Consider the following 19179-nt stretch of genomic DNA (forward strand, 5'->3'; position numbering starts at 1 on the left):
GACCAAATTATATCGTTTTCTTCTTTGTTCCGTCTATGTTTTTTGACAGAAAGATTCAGATTCTATCAACATCGAGTGATCCAAACCATAGGTTCATCGCCTCACAGTGCGAAGTGTCTGTCAGGCACACTGAACTTGGCGAAATGCTGAAATGCGAGGTAGACCACCCAGTTAAGATAGTCAGGGCTAACGATCAAATTACGAATAAAATAATGAGCTGATGGTGGGATAGTACACTGTGGGCTTGATCTTACTCAAACGCGTGTGAAGTATGCGCTATCTTCAGTAAAGAACTGTCTGTCTAATTTTCCTTTTAGGTCATTATAACGTAGGACCCGGTGGTTATTTTATATTTTTTAATGTGTTTTTAATGTTTTGGCTTTTCCAGTATTGTTTCTACATTTTATATTATTATTATATGTTGTGTTTTTAGAGGGGTGAATGTAATGTGTGGATGTAGGTTATGCATTTATGTGCTTTCCATGTTTACGAAAGAAATGTGCAGCAAGGTATGCACGATCAGACCTTGAGGACCTCGGTGGCCGAGTGGTTAGGGTTCTAGGTTCGAATCTCAGCTTAGCCCTTGAATTTTATTTCATAGCAATATGTAAAATAGTTCTGCAAATTGATATGACCCTTTGCCCGCGAAAACCGGGCGGTATAATGCGGTTAAGGCTCGGGGCCTTGAAAAGGGTACCTCGTGTCTTCATCCACATCCTTTTCTCTATCCAGGTTCCTTCGTTCTTCGCTGCGACCTATCCCAACCCTTGGGTAGAAGGGGGTGTCCGGGCACAAAATAACGGTGCAGCCCTGAGGGCGTGGCAATCTCTATAAAAGCACAAGCTGTACTCGTGTCGGCCTTGGGTCGGCATTGGCGGCGGATCCGTTATCAGAGGCACACGAGGGTTAGGGTACCAGATCCTGTCTCCATAGATGGGGGAAGGTGCAAAATCATACTACGGGGTAACAGAAATGTTCCAAAATCCACCCCCTGTTACACTGGGAATGGATTCGTAATGGTACGTGGCGACGCCCCTGGAGGGAATTTAGAGAAGAGGCTGTCTTCTACCTGTGACCTTCGCACGAAACTTGCGTATGACCACCGTTGTACACCCGGCCTCACGGGATACGGCGGATCGGACGGCAGCGTATAAGCGTTGAGTATGCTGTAAAGTCCCTCGAATGTGCGAGTAGTGGCGGATGGGAACGCGTAGTGATTCGGTTGCTCCTACTCAAGTATGCTTTGCACATAGGTTTAGGCTGAGCTCGATTGGAGGCTTTTACCGTAGGCGGTCTCCCTCTACGCGGGGGTGGTTAGCAATTCCACTTTAAACGAAACCGCGGCCGGAGCGGATCCGGTAGTTTCTACGCTAGAGAAGCCCCAATAGTCTGGGAGATAGAGTGGCCTTCTCTATCTAGGGAGTGCGCGGGAAACCAGGCTAATGAATTTCGGCTTACGTAGCCCTATGTGCGCGGCATACGGTCGGATGCTTAATGCAGACCACTCGGCATGGGCAATCGGAGAGCGAGGTTGTCATGGCCCCTCGGGGCTGAGCTGCTTCTACACCAATGCTGCGGCAGTAACACCATTCTGTCGTATGTGGAGGTGCGTCAGCTCTCATCTTGAGAATCGAAACGTCCGATAAGGCCGAATAGGCTAGGTGCGGACGTTAAAGATCCTCATTGTCCTTTTTAGGACCACCGAGTATACGGGAAAGCATGTCTGCGCAAACCAACGAATTGTTGGACATTAAGCTATTCTGTGTGAACAGGAATTACTATAGTATTTTGCGAAACTCGTTGCTAATAAAGTCGACAAAAAAACACAAACGAATTACCGAACTTTTATATCTGGACTTAGAAAATAATGCAATTAAAAACTAAAACAGAAAAAAGTTAATTAAAATATTGTTTTCTGAGTATCGTTAAACAGCAAATTTGCAATTACTTTCTGTTTTGTCATACTGACCGGCCAATTTAACAGCTCGTAGCCACCTGCGACAGGGCTTCCAAGAAAGAAGTTGGTTTAAATAAAGAATCTAAAGGAGAAAATTACAACTGGAGGTAATTGAGTTGAATTAAGCAATTTTAAAACACTTGGCGATGCTGGTAAAATGAGAAAAGTAAAAAGAATATGTAAATTAATTTAAATCGCCCATTTTCCTATTTGATTGAAATTACTTGTGCATCCCATCTATAGTTTAATTAACGTTCTGCACCAGCTGTTTCAGGTTTAATTTGTACTCTTGACTTATATTCGCTGTATTTTATTACCTAGCGATACTATTTAACTCTGTAATAATAAACCAACGTTTCTACAAACTCCATAAATGATATAAATTTTTAGAGATTTTTATGCTTATATCTTCATTAACATTGGTTTAAAAGCACAATAGTGCGCATAAAGTGATAGTATTTTAACAATAATGTAAATATTGTCCTACTTTAATGCGACAATTCAAAATTGAGCTGTTTATTCCGGTCTTTCTACTCTCATTTCCCCTATTAAAAACATGCACAAATACAAAACCGCTGTAAAAATGATTTTAAAGTTATTTAATTAATTAAAATCCATTACAAAATTGAATCTAGTTTGATGTATTTCCAATCTCTCCGATTCAGTCTCACAACCTCTTTCTTTTTTTAGGTTTCTCTCTCTTTTTTGCTCTCAATATATCTATTCAATAACTTATTTATCTATACTGCCGGTTAAACTATCTACCTACCTATTTTTCTCTCATTTTCTTTCTGTCTTTATCTGCCTGCCAGTCTATATTAGTTATCTTAGTCTTATCTTTCAAATCGTAATACATGTGTATCGCTAATACATCGCTCTGCGGTAGATCATGCATGTCTTCTCGAGGGCGACCTTCAGGACACGTTCCTGAACAGAGAACACGCTCTGGCTGTGTTCTTCGACCTTGAGAAGGCGTATGATACGACGTGGAGATACGCGATACTACGGAAGTGTCACGATTTTGGTCTAAGAGGTCAGTTGCCGAGGTTTCTCCGGGGTTTCTTGGAGAACCGCAGGTTCCGAGTCAGGCTGGGTACCGTGCTCTCTGGGGATCACGTTCAAGAGAACGGCATCCCCCAGGGTTCGGTGATGAGCGTTGCGCTTTTCTTAGTGGCGGTGAACGGAATTGCTGACGGCATCCCTCCGCAGATAAAAAGGATGCTTTTTGTCGACGACCTCTGCTTCTACCATTCCGGTAAGGATTTGGCGGAGGTCGGCGGCAGGGTGCAATCAGCAATAGACGTTGTGGCTGCGAGAGCCGAGGAAACCGGCTTCTCCTTCTCCTCGTCGAAGACGGTTTGCGTCCACTTTTGCAGATTAAGGAGGGCCCNAAAAAAAAAAAAAAAAAAAAAAAAAAAAAAAAAAAAAAAAAAAAAAAAAAAAAAAAAAAAAAAAAAAAAAAAAAAAAAAAAAAAAAAAAAAAAAAAAAAAAAAAAAAAAAAAAAAAAAAAAAAAAAAAAAAAAAAAAAAAAAAAAAAAAAAAAAAAAAAAAAAAAAAAAAAAAAAAAAAAAAAAAAAAAAAAAAAAAAAAAAAAAAAAAAAAAAAAAAAAAAAAAAAAAAAAAAAAAAAAAAAAAAAAAAAAAAAAAAAAAAAAAAAAAAAAAAAAAAAAAAAAAAAAAAAAAAAAAAAAAAAAAAAAAAAAAAAAAAATACATGTGTATATATTTTTTATATCGCACTCACAATCTGTCTCCATTGTCCCCGCCTGTCTTTATGTCTCCTTGTATTTCCTTCTCTCTCTCACTCTCTCTTTCTACCCCCCTCCATCTCCCTTCCACACTTGTACGAGTCTTTTTGTCTCTCTTTATGTCTGATTATATATCTATCTATTTATCAATTTGCTTATCTATCTATCTGTATATTTATCTATCTATCTGTCAAATTATCTATTTCTCTCTCTATGTCATTGCTCCGTCTTTATCACGCTCTCACTATCTTATTCTCATCGTATGTTTTTTTAGTTTTAATAATCGAATAAGATGTGTATTTATTTCTTAATATCTTATTCAATCTTTAACTGCCTCTGTCTTATTTTTCTTTTTTATGATCGGTTTTTTCTGTTTTGGTTGTCTGACTGTCTGTATCTCTCCCTCTCTGTCTCACTGTCTCTCTCTCTCTTTCTCTCTCTCTCTCACTCTCACTCTCTCTCCTCCCCCCCATCTCCCTTCTTCTCTTGTACGAGTCTGTTTGTCTCTCTTTCTGTCTGGTTTTATATCTATCTATTTATCAATTTGCTTATCTATCCATCTGTATATTTATCTATCTACCTGTCAAATTATCTATTTCTCTCTCTATGTTATTGCTCTGTCGTTATCACTCTCTCAATATTTTATTCTCATTGTATATGTTTTTTAGTTTTAATAATCGAATAAGTTTAATTATCTTCATTTTATCGTACGATTAGTTTTTTAGTTTTATGAAAGGAAAACGTATGTGTATACGTTTTTCTAGATCTTACTCAATCTATCTTTGGACTTGTCTTTCTTTCTCATTTTCTTTCTATCTGGTTTTTAGTTTGTCTGGTTTAGTCTGTCTGTTTCATTTTGTCTCAACCCTTTCTTTGTCTGAAACAGGTCCTTCTCTCCCTTTCTCCTTTATGGCTTTCCTGTCTCGTCGTTTTCTGTTTTTTTTTTGCCTGCCTGTCTCTCTCTCTCTCTCTCTCTCTCTCTCTCTCTCTCTCTCTTTCTCTTTACTTCTTTGCTCGTATATTTATATTCACTACCTATTGTTAGGAAAAAATGTAATTTTCTATAGTAAGTATTCTTCTTTAAATGACAATATAAGTTTCCAAAAGAAATAAAACTTTCATTTTCTAACTTTTATAGTAAATTTAAAAAACCCGGTAATTATAGCAATGTTTAAAAATAGAGCTTCATAAAGAATACTGTTAATTTTTTTGGGGGGTTGAGTATGATAAAAGCAGGCGGGTGCACTAGTAAGCCCACCCTGTGCATGTTTAAATATTATGTTTATTCTTCAATTTCTATTGTGAACGGATATCTTCTTTATATAACTATTGCGTATACTCATTTCTTTTATAACAAAATTGCAATAAAGTAATACTAATTTTCGGAAAATATTGCGCAGTGCTAATAATATAGTTTTAAATATATAAATATACATATATAGCTGTCTAATAAAAATACGTAGTTAAAGTAAACAAGGTAAAACATAATTTTGAATAATTATGTTATTTTACCTTGTGTTCTTAAAAAAGTTATCATCTGGCCTATTTTAAATCGTTAAGAGGTTATTTTAAACATTAAATTTTATTAGAAACACATTGATACAAGAAGACTCAAGAAGGTAATTATGAACGAGTTTAAAATGTTATTTTGCCCTGAGAGTCCAAACATTATAATATAATTCTCTAATGACAAGTAAAGTGCTGGTTGAGTATGTTCACCGCAACCTTTGGATTTTATGAAAATTGCGTAAACGTTGCCTTCGCACTGAAGAGAGCTGCCAGGGTCTCCGACGCACATGCTTTCGTTAGAATACTTAGAAGTAACGCAGTATATGTACCCTTTCCTGAATTCTTCGCCTATTTCCGGGTACAGTTTTTGGCAGTCTTCTTGCGGGAGGAAACGCACACGTGTCGCTTTCAAGAAAGCGTTGTTGTTAACGAATGATATATTACTGGTCGATGAAACCACACCGAAGCGTAAACCGTCACATTCGATTTTCGACTCGCCCAGGGAGTACCATTTCTTTTTAAACACATCCGTCGATGTGCTAAAAACTGAAAGCGGTTTGACATAGTCGTTGATTTTGAAGGGTTCAAACAGGTAAACGACCGCGATATCGTTCAGTACTGTGTGCTCGAGCCATTTGATATCCGGGTGCGACTTTATGGAATTTAACGATCTCTTTTCATACCCGATTTCGTTCGCCGTCGTGAACCTGCTACCGCCGACGGCATACAGACGATTTGCTGCGATTTGAACCTGCGCTCCGTCTTTGAGCTGATAAAAAGAGTGCGCTGCGGAAAGTATTTTGTCTCCTGTTATTACCGAGCCCATTGATACCGGTTTGTTTGAGCTACGCGAAATAAAAACGACGCTGTAAGGGAATTCTTTATATTGGGCCTTTCTCGTGCCCACGATGTTAACGATCTGTCCCGTGGACGATACAAAATTGACATGATCCATGAGCCAAATCCATCCAACAATTCTCAGGACGATGTTAACTGGCATATCGTGTGGATAATTAAAACCTAATAAAAGAAAAAAATGATTTACCAAAAATTGTTTAAATTACAAAAAAATAAGGTAATAACCAAAAATAAAATTATATCATATGAACCAAATAAATACAAAGGTATATAAATTCTACACAAAAAATAACAAAATATGCACAGCAGGAGTGAGAGAGAGAGAGAGAGAGAGAGAAAAAGTGAGAGGGAGAGAGAGAAAGAGAGCGAGTGGAAGAGAGAAAAGTAAGAGTGAGAGAGAGAAGGAGTGAGAGAGAGAAGGAGTGAGAGAGAGAAGGAGTGAGAGAGAGAAAGAGAGAGAGTGAGAGAGAAAGAGAGAGAGAGAGGAAGAGAGAAAAGTGAGAGGGAGAGAGAGAAGGAGTGAGAGAGAAAAAGAGAGTGAGTGAGAGAAAGTGAGAGGGAGAGAAAAAGAGAGAGGGAGAGAGAGAAGGAGTGAGAGAGAGAGAAAAAGTGAGAGGGAGAGAGAGAAGGAGTGAGAGAGAGAAAGAGAGAGAGTGAGAGTGAGTGAGCGAAAGTGAGAGGGAGAGAAAAAGTGAAAGCGAGAGAGAGAAGGAGTGAGAGAGAGAAAGAGAGAGAGTGAGAGTGAGTGAGAGAAAGTGAGAGGGAGAGAGAGAGGGAGAGAGAGAGAAGGAGTGAGAGAGAGAAAGAGAGAGAGTGAGAGTGAAAGTGAGAGAGAAAAAGTGTGAGGGAGAGAGAGAGTGAGAGAGAGAGAGAGAGGGAGGGAGAGAGAGAGAGAGGGTGGGAGGGAGAGAGAGGGAGGGAGAGAGAGAGAGTTTCTAGGTTAAAAGCTGCATTTAATACTGAGATAACACCGTTTAATAAAATATAAAAGAAATGGCAATAAGCAATACTAAACAAATATACAGGGAAAAGAACTGATAAAAATTAAATACCTTGTCTTCAGCCTTCTCAGAAGTATTCTAACCAAATTTTGAGGGAAAATTGAGCCTAAAAATTACGACAAAATACGAATTTATAAATTTGGGATCGTGGTGGCTGAGTGTTTAGAGTGTTCTACTTGTACTTTGCCACGCTCGCGGTTCTGGTTCGAATCCCGGCCGAGCCAGTGGCGTTTTATTTGATAATGGTTTGAGAAATATTTTGTAAAGTGGTTTTGATCTCTCGTCCATGACGTTGGATGTTAAGCCCTTCTGTGTGTCAGTAATTTCTTTACTTGTACAAAATTATGCATATGCATGTTATACTTATTGGGTATCAGCAACAACATAAAAATGTCCTCACAGACCTCAACATGTTTCGGCAAATTGTCCTCTGTCATTTAGAACTATCTCATCTGCATACCCTAGGATACTTAAATACTATTTTTTTATTTAACTCCATCTACCTTTACATCTTCCTTGCCATTGACTCCAGCATGATTACAGGGAAACGTTATTGGATATACGACGGATTTGAATTTCTGGAAGGCAGCCCGCGGCCCATAACCGACTACGGCCTACCGGAAGAAGTCGACAGTGTTGATGCCGTCTTGTCTGGCGGTAACTCCGAGGTGTTCGTTTTCAAGTGAGTCGATTTATTAAAATTTTTTTATTAATTAAATTTATTTATTAAAACTGGTTTTATTAGCCTAACCATTAATTTTACAATAATATTATAGAATAAATAAATGTTTACATTCTTATAAACCCATTGGTACAATAAGATTTACATTTCACTATTCATTTTTAACTACACAAGTTTATATGGCTTTGTTAGTTTTTGACCATGTTTCGATTATGTAAGAGTTTGGTCGCTTTCACATTCTGGTGCTGGCTCAGGCGAGCCTGGTGTTTGGCGGCAAATCTTTGTATTTCCGCCGTGACTTCAAGGATCTTAAGATCCCTATGTAAGTCCTTATTCGTTATGTACCAAGGTGCATTGACCATGTTCCGTAAGTTTTTTTTTTTTTTAGTGTTTGTACGATTTTGATATTGCTGTGTTTGGTACAACCCCATAATGCTGAGTGATCAGAATTTAGACCAAAGTTCTTTTTTTATTTATTTAGACAAAATAATTAGTGGATGTTTAATCAATTTCATTTTACAGAAGTGACAGGTTTTGGACGTTCAACGAGACGACGAAATCGCCTGTTTCTAAAAACCCAAAGCCTTTGGCATTGTTTAAAAGCTTACCCGATAATCTAGACGCAGCACTTTTGTACAAAGAAGGTAAATTTGTATTACCAACAAAAGTATTCTTGATAATTTTTAGAAAATAGAAAATAACATTTAAGACAGTTAGGGTCATTACAAACTATTATATTCACAAGTTGAGTGTACAGTCTTAATGAAAATCTTTTTGATGATACTAAGACAGAAAATATTAAACGTGGGCATCTTTTTATTATTTTTTTTATAACGTGTCATCTTGTCCACATCAGTTAATAATATCAAAAGCTGCTTATTGTTTTTCTCTTAATATTGATTACAATGAACTGACATTTTTCTCAAAAAACAACAAAACATGAAAAGCAATTCATTTTGTGTACAATTTTTGCCCCCTGTCGATTATCTAATTAGAGGAAATTATATAGCAATATTACTGAAGTTGTAGGACAAGTTATTAACTCTATGAGTGCTTAGTCCAAACTGCAAGTTGGCAAACAGTTGTGCGCTGGGATAACTGGTCAAACTTCGATTAAGATTCCTTTAAGTCGAATCCGTGCTGAACAAAGTTCGCTCAAATTTCTCGCAATACTTTATCTATGAGCAACTCATTTAGGCGTTCAATCATTTCAACATTCATAGTCTTACACCCTTAATAATTCACTCACTCTTTAGTTGTTTGATCATTCACTAACTTACCCTACTTAACAACTAAATACAACTCCTGTTTACTCATTCACAACTTCTTCTTCTTCTTTTTTACATTCGCTAATCTACCCGCATAGTAATTGGGACTCACACTGGAGGATGCATTTTCAAAATCGGTCTAATTTAACTTAATTAAATATGTTTCAATTAATTAAGGTTTTTAGTTGAGATAAAAAAGTCAGTGTCACGAGCGGGATTCGAACCCACGACCTTCGGCTAGATACGCCGCTGCTATCGTGACCTCGATCCACTCGGACACTAACTTCCCATCTCAACGCCACCTTTTGAATTTTCCCTCCTTTTTGCCATTTTTCAAATGTCGTGTAATCAATTTGTTTCTCGGCGACAAATGAAATGGCCACGGAGAGCTTTACCGAAGATGTACTTAATTTTAATTTATTAAATTCACTAGTTTTCGTGGCCCACTTGAACCCGAGTGGGTTCGAATCCCGCTCGTGACACTGATTTTTTTTATCTCAACTGAAAAACTTAATTAATTGAAAGACATTAATTGGTCAAGCAGACCACGAAAACTAGTGAATTTAACTAAACACGTTTCTATCATTTAAGAATTCGTTCATTTAAAAGTCTCTTATGTATTATTACTTTGTATTTATCGGCAACTTTACTAATTTCGTCCATTATAAACTTTTATGTCAAGTTACTAGATGTATTTTTTCATATTTCAGAGAAATATTTCATCAAGGGAGACGATTTCTGGGTATCCGATGATAAATCAGGACTCACAGTGAGGAAGTACCCGGTTTCTGCTTCAAATTTCTGGATCGCTTGTTAAACCACAAGTGCTATTTCTTTCAACAAAAGAGAAGAAAATATACGAGAAAAAAAAACAGTTTTCAGCTTCTGATAGAAGCGATACCGTTTATCTGTGATCTAACTATTTTATAATTTTTTTACTTGATTTTTATATAATAAACCAGTTCTATGCTGAATACCATGTCGAATTTGTGCCAAAACATTAGCCAAATGTAATTATAACAATTAATGTTAGTTAAATAGATTTTTTAAATTTGAATATTGCGTTTAAAATTTTATTGTTTTTTATTTTTCTTGATCCTATATTAATAATATATAAATAATTTTATTACACAATGATAAACATAATCAAGACGAAAAGGCAATTCTGATGCTGACGTATTCCATTTGGCACTATTACTACTAAACTAGGTTGGTAGATATGAATTGGGAACTGAACGAGATAGATAGAGAACGAAAGAGGGACGTAGAAAGAGAGTGAGAGAGAGACAGAAAGACTGACAGACAGACAGAGTGAGAGAGAGAGCGGGAGAGAGAGAGAAGTTCGAAAACCAGACAGGCAGGTAGAACGAAAAGAAGAAGAAGAAGAAGAAAAATAACTTTATTCTGGGACTGGTAAAGAATAATTTACATGAAATAAATAAAGGAAGTTCCTTCTATGAAGTTAAAAGTAAAAAAATATATAGAAATCTTGGCACAATGTATACCAGTAAGGCTGGCCAGAAGAGAAAATTACAAGAATATTAAACAAAAATAACAAATGTTAACGTGAGGTCTCTGCTTGGAGTGAGAGGAGGTGATTATACAGGTGGGATTTAAAGGAGGAAAAGGAGGCAGCGTGACGAATAGAAAGGGGAAGGGAGTTCCAGAGTTTAGGGGCTCGGATCAGAAAGGATCTTTCGAAGGTATGGGTTGTATGTTGCGGAAGGATAAGGTCGATTGGGGATGAGCGGGTCTTACGAGTGAGATGTGAGGAGTTGAATTGGAGGGATTGGATGATGTAAGGAGGACGACGAGAGTGGATGGACTGGAAAAGAAAGCAACCTAGGAAATACTGTGCACGGAAGGAGGGGAATAGCCAGGAAAGTTGGGAATACAAACCCGACACCCGAGATCCCCGTGGAGTGCCGTACACAAATCTTACGCAACAATTCATAATACGCTTCAATCGCGCGTTCTCCCCCTCCGAGTGACCACCGTATGCCAAACAGCTATAATCGAAGAAGGGAAGTATAAGGGAATATACAAGGAGTTTGCGGGTGGAGAAAGGTAAGAGAAGCCAGGACCGACGAAACAGGCAGAAGGAGGCAATGGAATTGCGGGAAAAACGAAGGGCAGAAGGGGATGGGATGGTTATTTAGCATGAAAGGTGGGATGCTGGCAAATAAGGAAAAATACGTATGAAGAGAAAGAATAAGTTAAAAAAGAGAGAGCTTATGTCCTTAATTCAAAGAATAAATTTGATGAGAAAATGCCTGTGAGAGGAAGAGAAGGAGAGTGTGTAAAAGGGGACTGGGAAGAAGAAGATGAAGAACGAACAAAAAGAAAATGAGAACTAGACAGAAAAAATGACAAATGGAGATATATATAAAGATAGATAGATAGAGAGATAGATAGATAAATAGATAGATAGAGATAGATAGATAGATAGATAGAGATAGAGAGAGAGAGAGAGAGAGAGAGAGTGAGAGAGAGAGTGAGAGAGAAAGAGTGAGAGAGTGGGAGGGACAGAGAGAGAATAAATGGAAAATAGAGAGTGTATATTGTGTGTTTCCTGTGTTTACGGGTGTGTGAGAGAGAGTATGAGACAGAGAGAAATAGAGAGAGAGAGAGAGAGATAGAGTACGAGAGAGAAGGGAGTGATGGGACAGTTTTAAAACCAGAAGAGAATCGAAGAAACCATTTAAAAGAAACAGTCAAATGGATAGTGTAAATTAGTGAAAATAAAGTGATCTGAAAATGAAAGTCCTAAATTTTGGTAGGTCGGTCCTTCCTTTAGGGAATCAGAAAGATCGAGATAGCTGTAAATATTATTTGTTTATGGATATATATTATTTGTATAGACATTTGTTCTACACCATCAATTCTCTATCTATGTGGTAACTATCTCTCAATTTACCGTTTACACTTGGTTATTGCTGTTTACAGAAATATAAAAATTTAATGATCAATTTAACTATCAAGCAGACTCCTTTCTCTGCTAGAATATCGCTACTGGATGTACAGTTCATGATACCACTATTGCAAAAAAAAAAACTTGTTCAGTCATACCTCCCTGGCTACTACCAAAACAAAAAGTAATCTTGTCTCTGAATATGCATAATAAAAATGACAGTCCTAGCTGTATATATATAAACAAGAATTATTAACCATCAAGAGTAAGCTACCCTCAGTAACGTACGTATATTCGGACGGCTCTAAAGGGTCCCATGGAGTGGGAGCAGCTTGTGTTGTTGGAGGTAGAAAATATTTATTCTCCTTAAACTCAATAGCGAGTAACTATACAGCTGAAATGACGGCAATAATTAAATCACTGAATGTTGATTGCTCGAACAATACACTGGTCGTATGCACTGATTCGACGTCCGCCCTACCCGTTCTCAAATAACCCCATGATCCAGGATGCCCTTTATTCTCTGAGGAGTCTTTCACAGCGAGGGTCTTACGTCGAGAATTTGCCGGGTTCGCTCCGTGAAGACGGGCGGGGTTACTTAATGTAATGTTGAATTAAAATGGGCGCCACGCTGTTTAATCTGACACGGAAACAGCGAACCGTAAAAAAAAAGAAAAAAAAGAACACAATATTTACCCAAGGAAACAAAAAACACATTTATTCCAAAGGAAACTAAAATATTAAACATAGATCAATCTTAATTCTCTATGGGTAACATTTTATCAAACTGACACACTAAATGAACCTAAATTATCTTTTTTTTTTTTTTTTTTGACTTCATTTATTTATATCTACAACTGTACATGCATGATATACAACCAGCAGATTGGATTTCAGACTGTGTGTTTGGCATTATGGGCGTTATAGAGAAAGCTACCCATTGGCAGCCGCTCTGGATTAATGAAATTATATTAATCATTTAAGAGGTCTCTTATCCATATTCTTTTCAGACGTTTACGTGGTAATTGTGGGGAATGGAGTAATTGTATTTGTGTGTTGGTGTGATTTTGTAATTTACTATGAAAACGTCTGTAATATGTTTTGATGGATGAAAAAACTGTTGGGATTTGAAGATCTCTGTGAAGTGTATTATTGTTTACATAAAATGGGGCAGAAACAATTAGTCTTAAAATTTTGGATTGAAAACTTTGTAATCTTTGAATATTGGAATACTTGGCCGATCCATATACTTGGCACCCATACATCCAAATTGGTTTGAGTAGGTATGTGTATGTCGAAAGTTTTGATTTTAATGGTAAATTTTAACCATCCCTAAATTATCTTAAAATCTAAATAAACATTCATTTAAAACTAAACTTTCCTGGGAACCAGTGTACAACTATGCTTCTTTTTCCCAACGATTGAAAACCCCCCGCTTCCAGGAAAATGTGGAGCACCTTCTCTGAAGTTGAGTGGGTCCGCGGTCACTTCGTTGATCAAGGAATTGATGGTTTTCTATGATTCGGCCAGGCCGTAGGGATCTACGTCTCAACGCACACTGTCCTCTTTTCGACTCACTCCTCTACCCTCCTCTAAACTTATCCTAGGCCGTCTTAATTTTGATTGACCCACCGCCAACTTTAGTTTAGGAGGCATTATAATTTAGGAGGCATCCCGGTTAAATAATAATAATGCATACATACTCTGTTACGAAGGGAAGAGTGTCATTTTTGTTTGGATCCCAGGGCATATGAATATTTTAGGCAACAAACTAGCGGACAGAGCTGCCAAAGAGGTTGCAGTAAATGGCACCAAAATCAGCGAGATTAAATTCCGCTTTGGAAATTAAAGTATGGACACAATGGCAAAAGGTTTGGTCAGTTGTCACAGATAACAAGCTTCGGGAAATAAAATTTACTGTTCGAATGTGGCCGTCTTCATTTAGAGTTAGAAGAAAAGAAGAAGCGATCCTAACTAGGCTGAGAATCGGGCACTGTAGAGCCACCAAGGGATACTTGATGGCTCGTCAGCCACCATCGATCTGTAATTTATGCAGTGAGACTGTGACTCTAAAACATATGCTTATATCATGTCGCCTATAGGACAGTATCAGAAATCAAAAAACCGCTTTCACTTTTTAAATGAAACTAATCAACAACATATAAACGAACAATGTGTAACATGGGACTGCCTGTGGCCGGGGACGTGTCGTGGGGCTGGGCATCCTGGGGGGTCTTGTGCGGTGCGCCCTTTTGGTGTGTACTGGTTCCTCGATCTTCTTTCCGCAGGGATCCTCTTAAAAGATACGGGCTAACAAGACCCTTGGTGGTTCGCGGCACTCCAAAAAAAAAAAAAAAAAAATTGTTAGTTAAATTTTATGAGCAATATGTCTTATCATATGTCTAATTATTATAAACATCTGTACTCTCAGGAAGATGATAATAGTAATAAATGAAAACCTTTACTTATTTCTTTATAATTATCTGTTACCAATATGAAAATATTTTGACGATAGAAAATTGAAGTTAACTCAAATAAAAAATTTAATATAATTGCTCAAAAATGTATAACAACCGTGTTATCTCAAGCAGGCACAAAAGTGTAGAATGGAAAGAACCGTTCAATATGACAGAAGTTTGTCCAGACAGGCCGTACATTGTTATGTAACTCTCTAATGAAAGATAAAGGGCAGGTTTAGAGTGTTCGCCGCAGCCGTCAGATTTGGTAAAAATGGCGTAGATATGACCATCGCAGTAAAGCGGACTTCCAGAGTCACCGACACACATGCCTTCGTTGGAATGGATGGAAACGGCACAGTAGGTCTTCTCCTTTTTGAACTCTTCGACCAATTTCGGGTAGATTTTGCTGCAGTCCTTGTACGTCAGGAGGAGAACGAGTGAGACCTTCAAGTACGACGAGGTTATAATGTAGGTCGAATTGCCGGTTGCTGTAGTCGATCCGAAGCCGATGCCGTAGCACAAGGTGTGCAACTTACGCAGCGAGTCCCATTTTCTTTTGAACACTGTCGGGTCTGAGCTATACACTGTTAACGGTTTGATTAATTCACTTATGGGGAACGGCGAATCCAAATGTGCGATAGCGATATCGTTGATGATGGTGTAATCGAGCCATTGGAATTCAGGGTGCGGCTCTTGAGATATGATCGCCCTTTTTTGGTAGCCGTATTCCAACCGGTGTGTGTACCTGGAACCGGCGACGGCCCAGATGATTTTCAAGTCGACTTTTACCATTTTTCCTTCTTTCAACTGCTGAAAGCAATGCGCGGCGGAAAGTACCTTTAGCACTGTTACGACCGAACCCATGCAGACAGATTGGCTATTGCTACGCCGAATGAAGACGACTGCGAAAGGGAATTCTTTGTATCGAGCCTTCCGTCCACCTATGATCTTAACCCCGGTTTTGTGGTATTGCTGTTGGTTAAGAAATGGGCTCACAAGTTCTAACATCCATTGCAAAATCAAAATCGACAAAAAAATGCGCATTTTATACCTTAATTTCGAGTTAAAGAAAAATAAAAAAACATATGGATCAATAATTAAACTTGTTCTAAATTACGATCATATGCATAGAATAAACCATCTGGAAAGTGGAAGGTACAAAATAATTAATATATGCAGGTTGGAATAATTAATAAACCATATCCTTTTACATGATTGTTTACCATAAATGTAGTGCTTCACTTATTTATATATCTTCTGGATTCGCGTTAAATCAAATCAATTCATCTTGAAAAAAAAAATAGTTCTCTGTAATTTAAAGAAAAGTTGAAATAGTGTGGTACGGCCAGGAAAGAAGTATTTTAGAAAAATACTTTTTCATTTTTTTTTTGCCCCCGGGTCGACTTTTATTCGACCGATATTCAGGGCTTGGGTGAATTACAAACATATTTTGATTGGAAAAAAATTATATTGTACAATACAGATGTAAATAATATAAATTTTGAACCAAATATTTCATACTTACATAAATGTGTGATACTATTCTTGCAGTGTCATGTTTGTTTTGCGTGAAATCATTGTGGAACATAAATTTGTATTATGCTGTTTTTATTGGGATGCAGTAAATCAGGCCAATTTTCTTTGAAAATATGTGGTTTTATTTGACTCAAGAGAGGCCGAGAATGGTGATTTTTTAAAATTGAATTTGGGATTCTGGGTTCATACAGTGAGTACAGTTACTAGTACTAAAAAAGTAAGTTAATTATTATGGGCGATAAAGAAGGAAAGGGAAATATAAAAATAAAGTTTAATTGTTTTAAATGCCTACGCCTGAGTTACATGTATCTGTTCTGTATTTAATGCTTTTTAGAAAGATAAAAAGAGATTTATTTGTAAAAAATATTACTCCAAAAATAATTTCACTGCCTGTCGTAGTTGAGTTACTTTTCTAAAGTAAATAAATAACATTATTAATAATAAAACTAATTAATAATAAAAATTATTAGTCAAATAAACCAATAAAATATATTAAAAAATGTTAATAGAAACAATTGCTTTGATGTAAAAAAATATAGATTCCAAGAATACAAAAATAATCAATAATAGTTCTATTCTTAAGCTTAAAAAGTTGCTTTGCTATGTATTAAATAAACATAAAAACTAGAAGAAATAAAAGAAACAAACATTTGCACTACATCTATAATAAACCCAAATATGGTAGATGTAAAATGTATATTTAAAAAATATAAAAATAAATATAAAAACGACAAAGAGAAATAATAATGTATTTGTATGTTTGTCATTAAGCGTGTTTATGACGTAAATCATCTGCATCACATAATATTGAAAATAAATGTTATTTTGAGATCGTGAGGTGCGGTCTGGTGTGACGTAGATTTTAGAAAAACATTATCATGACTACGTTTCGACCTTTATTGAGATCATCTTCAGGGCGTGGGATTTATAAGCATTGTTTGAAGTTTACGAATATATGTAGGATGTGGAAAAAATATGAATTTATACAATGCTAGAAAATTTTAGACTAAAAAAATGGATTTATACAATGTTAGAAAATTTTAGATTAAAAAAAGATGAATTTATACAATGCTAGAAATTTTTTTTGATACAATCAAAGTATTAGTACTCACTCAAAGTGTTTGTTCCGTGTAGATGTGTCAGTCTTGTGAGTCGTGTTGAGAGTGCCAGCGAGATGTTGCTGTTTTATGCATATATACGTTGGATTTTGATGCGGAGGGGAAGGAAATCGAAATAGAAAGACATTTTTATATGAGGAGTCGGCTTCTTTGACGCGAAAGAAGCCGACAATGGGAAACACTTGGGTAATGGTTCGGCCTGATTATCTTTTCAGGATTCTATAGACGGGGATAATTACGGAAAGGAAAGAAAAATTGTTGAAAAATTAGACTATGTAGAAATGTTTGTGTGGAATGTAATGATTGTTTTATATGCTATTTGTTTTGTGTGATCTGATGATGATATATCGATAATATACATATATATTTTTTTAAATCTAAAATTTTCTAGCATTGTATAAATTTATTTTTTTATCTAAAATTTTCTAGCATTGTATAAATTCATTTTTTTATCTAAAATTTTCTAGCATTGTATAAATTCATTTTTTATCTAAAATTTTCTGGCATTGTATAAATTCATATTTTTTCCACAGCCTATATGTATTTGTAAAATTCCAACAATGTTTATAAATCCCAGGCCCTGAAGATTATCTCAATAAAGATCGAAACGTTGGCATGGTAGAAAAAATGTTTTTCTAAAATTTATGAAAGGTATTGGTTTCTCTAAAATCTACGTCACACCAAACCGCACCTCACGATCACCAAATAATCATTAACTTTCTGCCAGTAAACATCACACATTCAAAATAAATTTTGTATGCAGATTTGAAAACTAATCAACCAATAAACTAATCAGCTAATTATGTTTCTTTTATAAGATTGTTTCACCATAAATTGATTATTTTACTATTTTCTATACTTTTTGGTTGTTATTTCTCCTCAGTACTCTGTACTTTTAACAAATTTTTTTGTAATTTTATATTTCTGATTTTTCTTATATAATAATCTCATTCCTCATAATTAGAGGTTCAGAAGTCTGTGTAATTGATGTTTCGGTACTTTGCTGATATCGCGCAAAAAATAATCCAGACATGCTAATAAGTACGTATTGCTATAAGTTAAAGTTATTTTTTTAACACATGAAGGACATTGAAAATTTTAAAAATGTGTTTGTTGTGTTCAGTCTGAATTAAAACCGGTCATCAGAGAGAAAAATGGCCCATTTTCAAAGCCCTCATGTATCATGCTAATAATATTCAATTATTCAGGAATGATATCTTAAGGAGCTAGTGACTGCTTTCCAAACTCCAATTTTTTAATATTTAAAAAATGAAACAACGTTCATTAAAGTACAGAATAAAATAGGTTGTATGATATTTTAAGCTTTGGAAGCGCTACCAATATTGTTTTTTAAGTTTTGAAATAAGCGCTCTGGGTTTGGCTTTGATGAACTTCCAACTCAACATACCCTCTATTTTTCTTTATATTCTGTGGCGAAAATTGCCCACCCAAGTAAATAATTATTTATTGACTCCACTCACTGCAAGAGGAATCGGAACGTTTTGAGAGAATAATTTCGGCAGGAAAGGAAAAAATCCGAGCTCGACCAGAAAATCTCTGACCCAGAAAAGTTGTATTTTTTCACGTTTCGATACTTTCTTCAACAGTGTTTACTATAAATCGATTATTTCTCCGTTTTGTAAAACAGTCGTGGACAAACTGAGCGATATTTTTAAAAAAGCTCCCAGGGGCAGAGAAATAAATAATTTTGTAAATCAAATTTGTAAAATATCACAACTGCCAAACATTAAGGAAAATAATGGCTATGTTTTTCGTTATCTCTGAATTAAGATCAACTCCACAAAAACTTGCATTTAGGAAAAATATTAATACGCCGTACTGTTTTCAAAAAAATCTTTTCTAGCGATTTTAACTTCGTATTTTGCCAGCAGTATTCCTATTATGAAGTGTTATTAATGTTTCGTTAATTTTGGAATATTCTGAATACTCGGGGCGTCGGTGGCCGCAACGGTTTAGGCTTTGACAAGGCGCTCATCGCTGTAATGTGAAGGTCCCGGGTTCAAATCCAGCGGCTCTGCATTCGAACCCGACATACTTACAAAAGGGCTTTTTTCAAAAACACCGGCACGCCGAGGGTTGATATAACCTCTGCTGTTGCGAACCCTCGTAAAA

At 36.2% G+C, this 19179-nt stretch overlaps 3 protein-coding genes across 4 annotated transcripts in view; 1 reads left to right on the forward strand and 2 right to left on the reverse strand.

Annotated features, from left to right (window-relative positions):
• The window catches only part of LOC106664925 (matrix metalloproteinase-2-like), a 58452-nt gene extending 48456 nt beyond the window's left edge, over positions 1-9996 (forward strand). Inside the window, exons 10-13 of one of the 2 annotated variants that reach the window (XR_002910889.1) lie at positions 7616-7754; positions 7947-8076; positions 8143-8214; positions 8277-8369. Coding sequence is in view for 1 of the 2 variants with exons in the window: in XM_024229991.1 (XP_024085759.1) it covers positions 7616-7754; positions 8277-8398; positions 9733-9839 (368 nt within the window). In the remaining variant the exon portion in view is untranslated. Of the gene's footprint in view, positions 1-7615; positions 7755-7946; positions 8077-8142; positions 8215-8276; positions 8399-9732 lie in introns of those variants that run through there. The other variant, XM_024229991.1, reaches the window with a different exon arrangement.
• On the reverse strand, positions 5225-6281 carry LOC106664924 (anionic trypsin-2-like). Its single transcript, XM_014391013.2, has one exon. It carries the CDS (start codon positions 6211-6213, stop codon positions 5290-5292), a length of 924 nt encoding a protein of 307 aa, XP_014246499.1. The 5' UTR covers positions 6214-6281; the 3' UTR covers positions 5225-5289.
• Positions 9997-14458: 4462 nt separating the features above from the next.
• On the reverse strand, positions 14459-15536 carry LOC106664791 (trypsin-2-like). Its single transcript, XM_014390784.2, has one exon. It carries the CDS (start codon positions 15434-15436, stop codon positions 14477-14479), a length of 960 nt encoding a protein of 319 aa, XP_014246270.1. The 5' UTR covers positions 15437-15536; the 3' UTR covers positions 14459-14476.
• Positions 15537-19179: the final 3643 nt, after the last annotated feature.

The sequence above is a fragment of the Cimex lectularius genome, unplaced genomic scaffold (assembly GCF_000648675.2).
Source record: "Cimex lectularius strain Harlan isolate CLEC.00 unplaced genomic scaffold, Clec_2.1 scaffold105, whole genome shotgun sequence".
NCBI lineage: Eukaryota > Metazoa > Arthropoda > Insecta > Hemiptera > Cimicidae > Cimex > Cimex lectularius.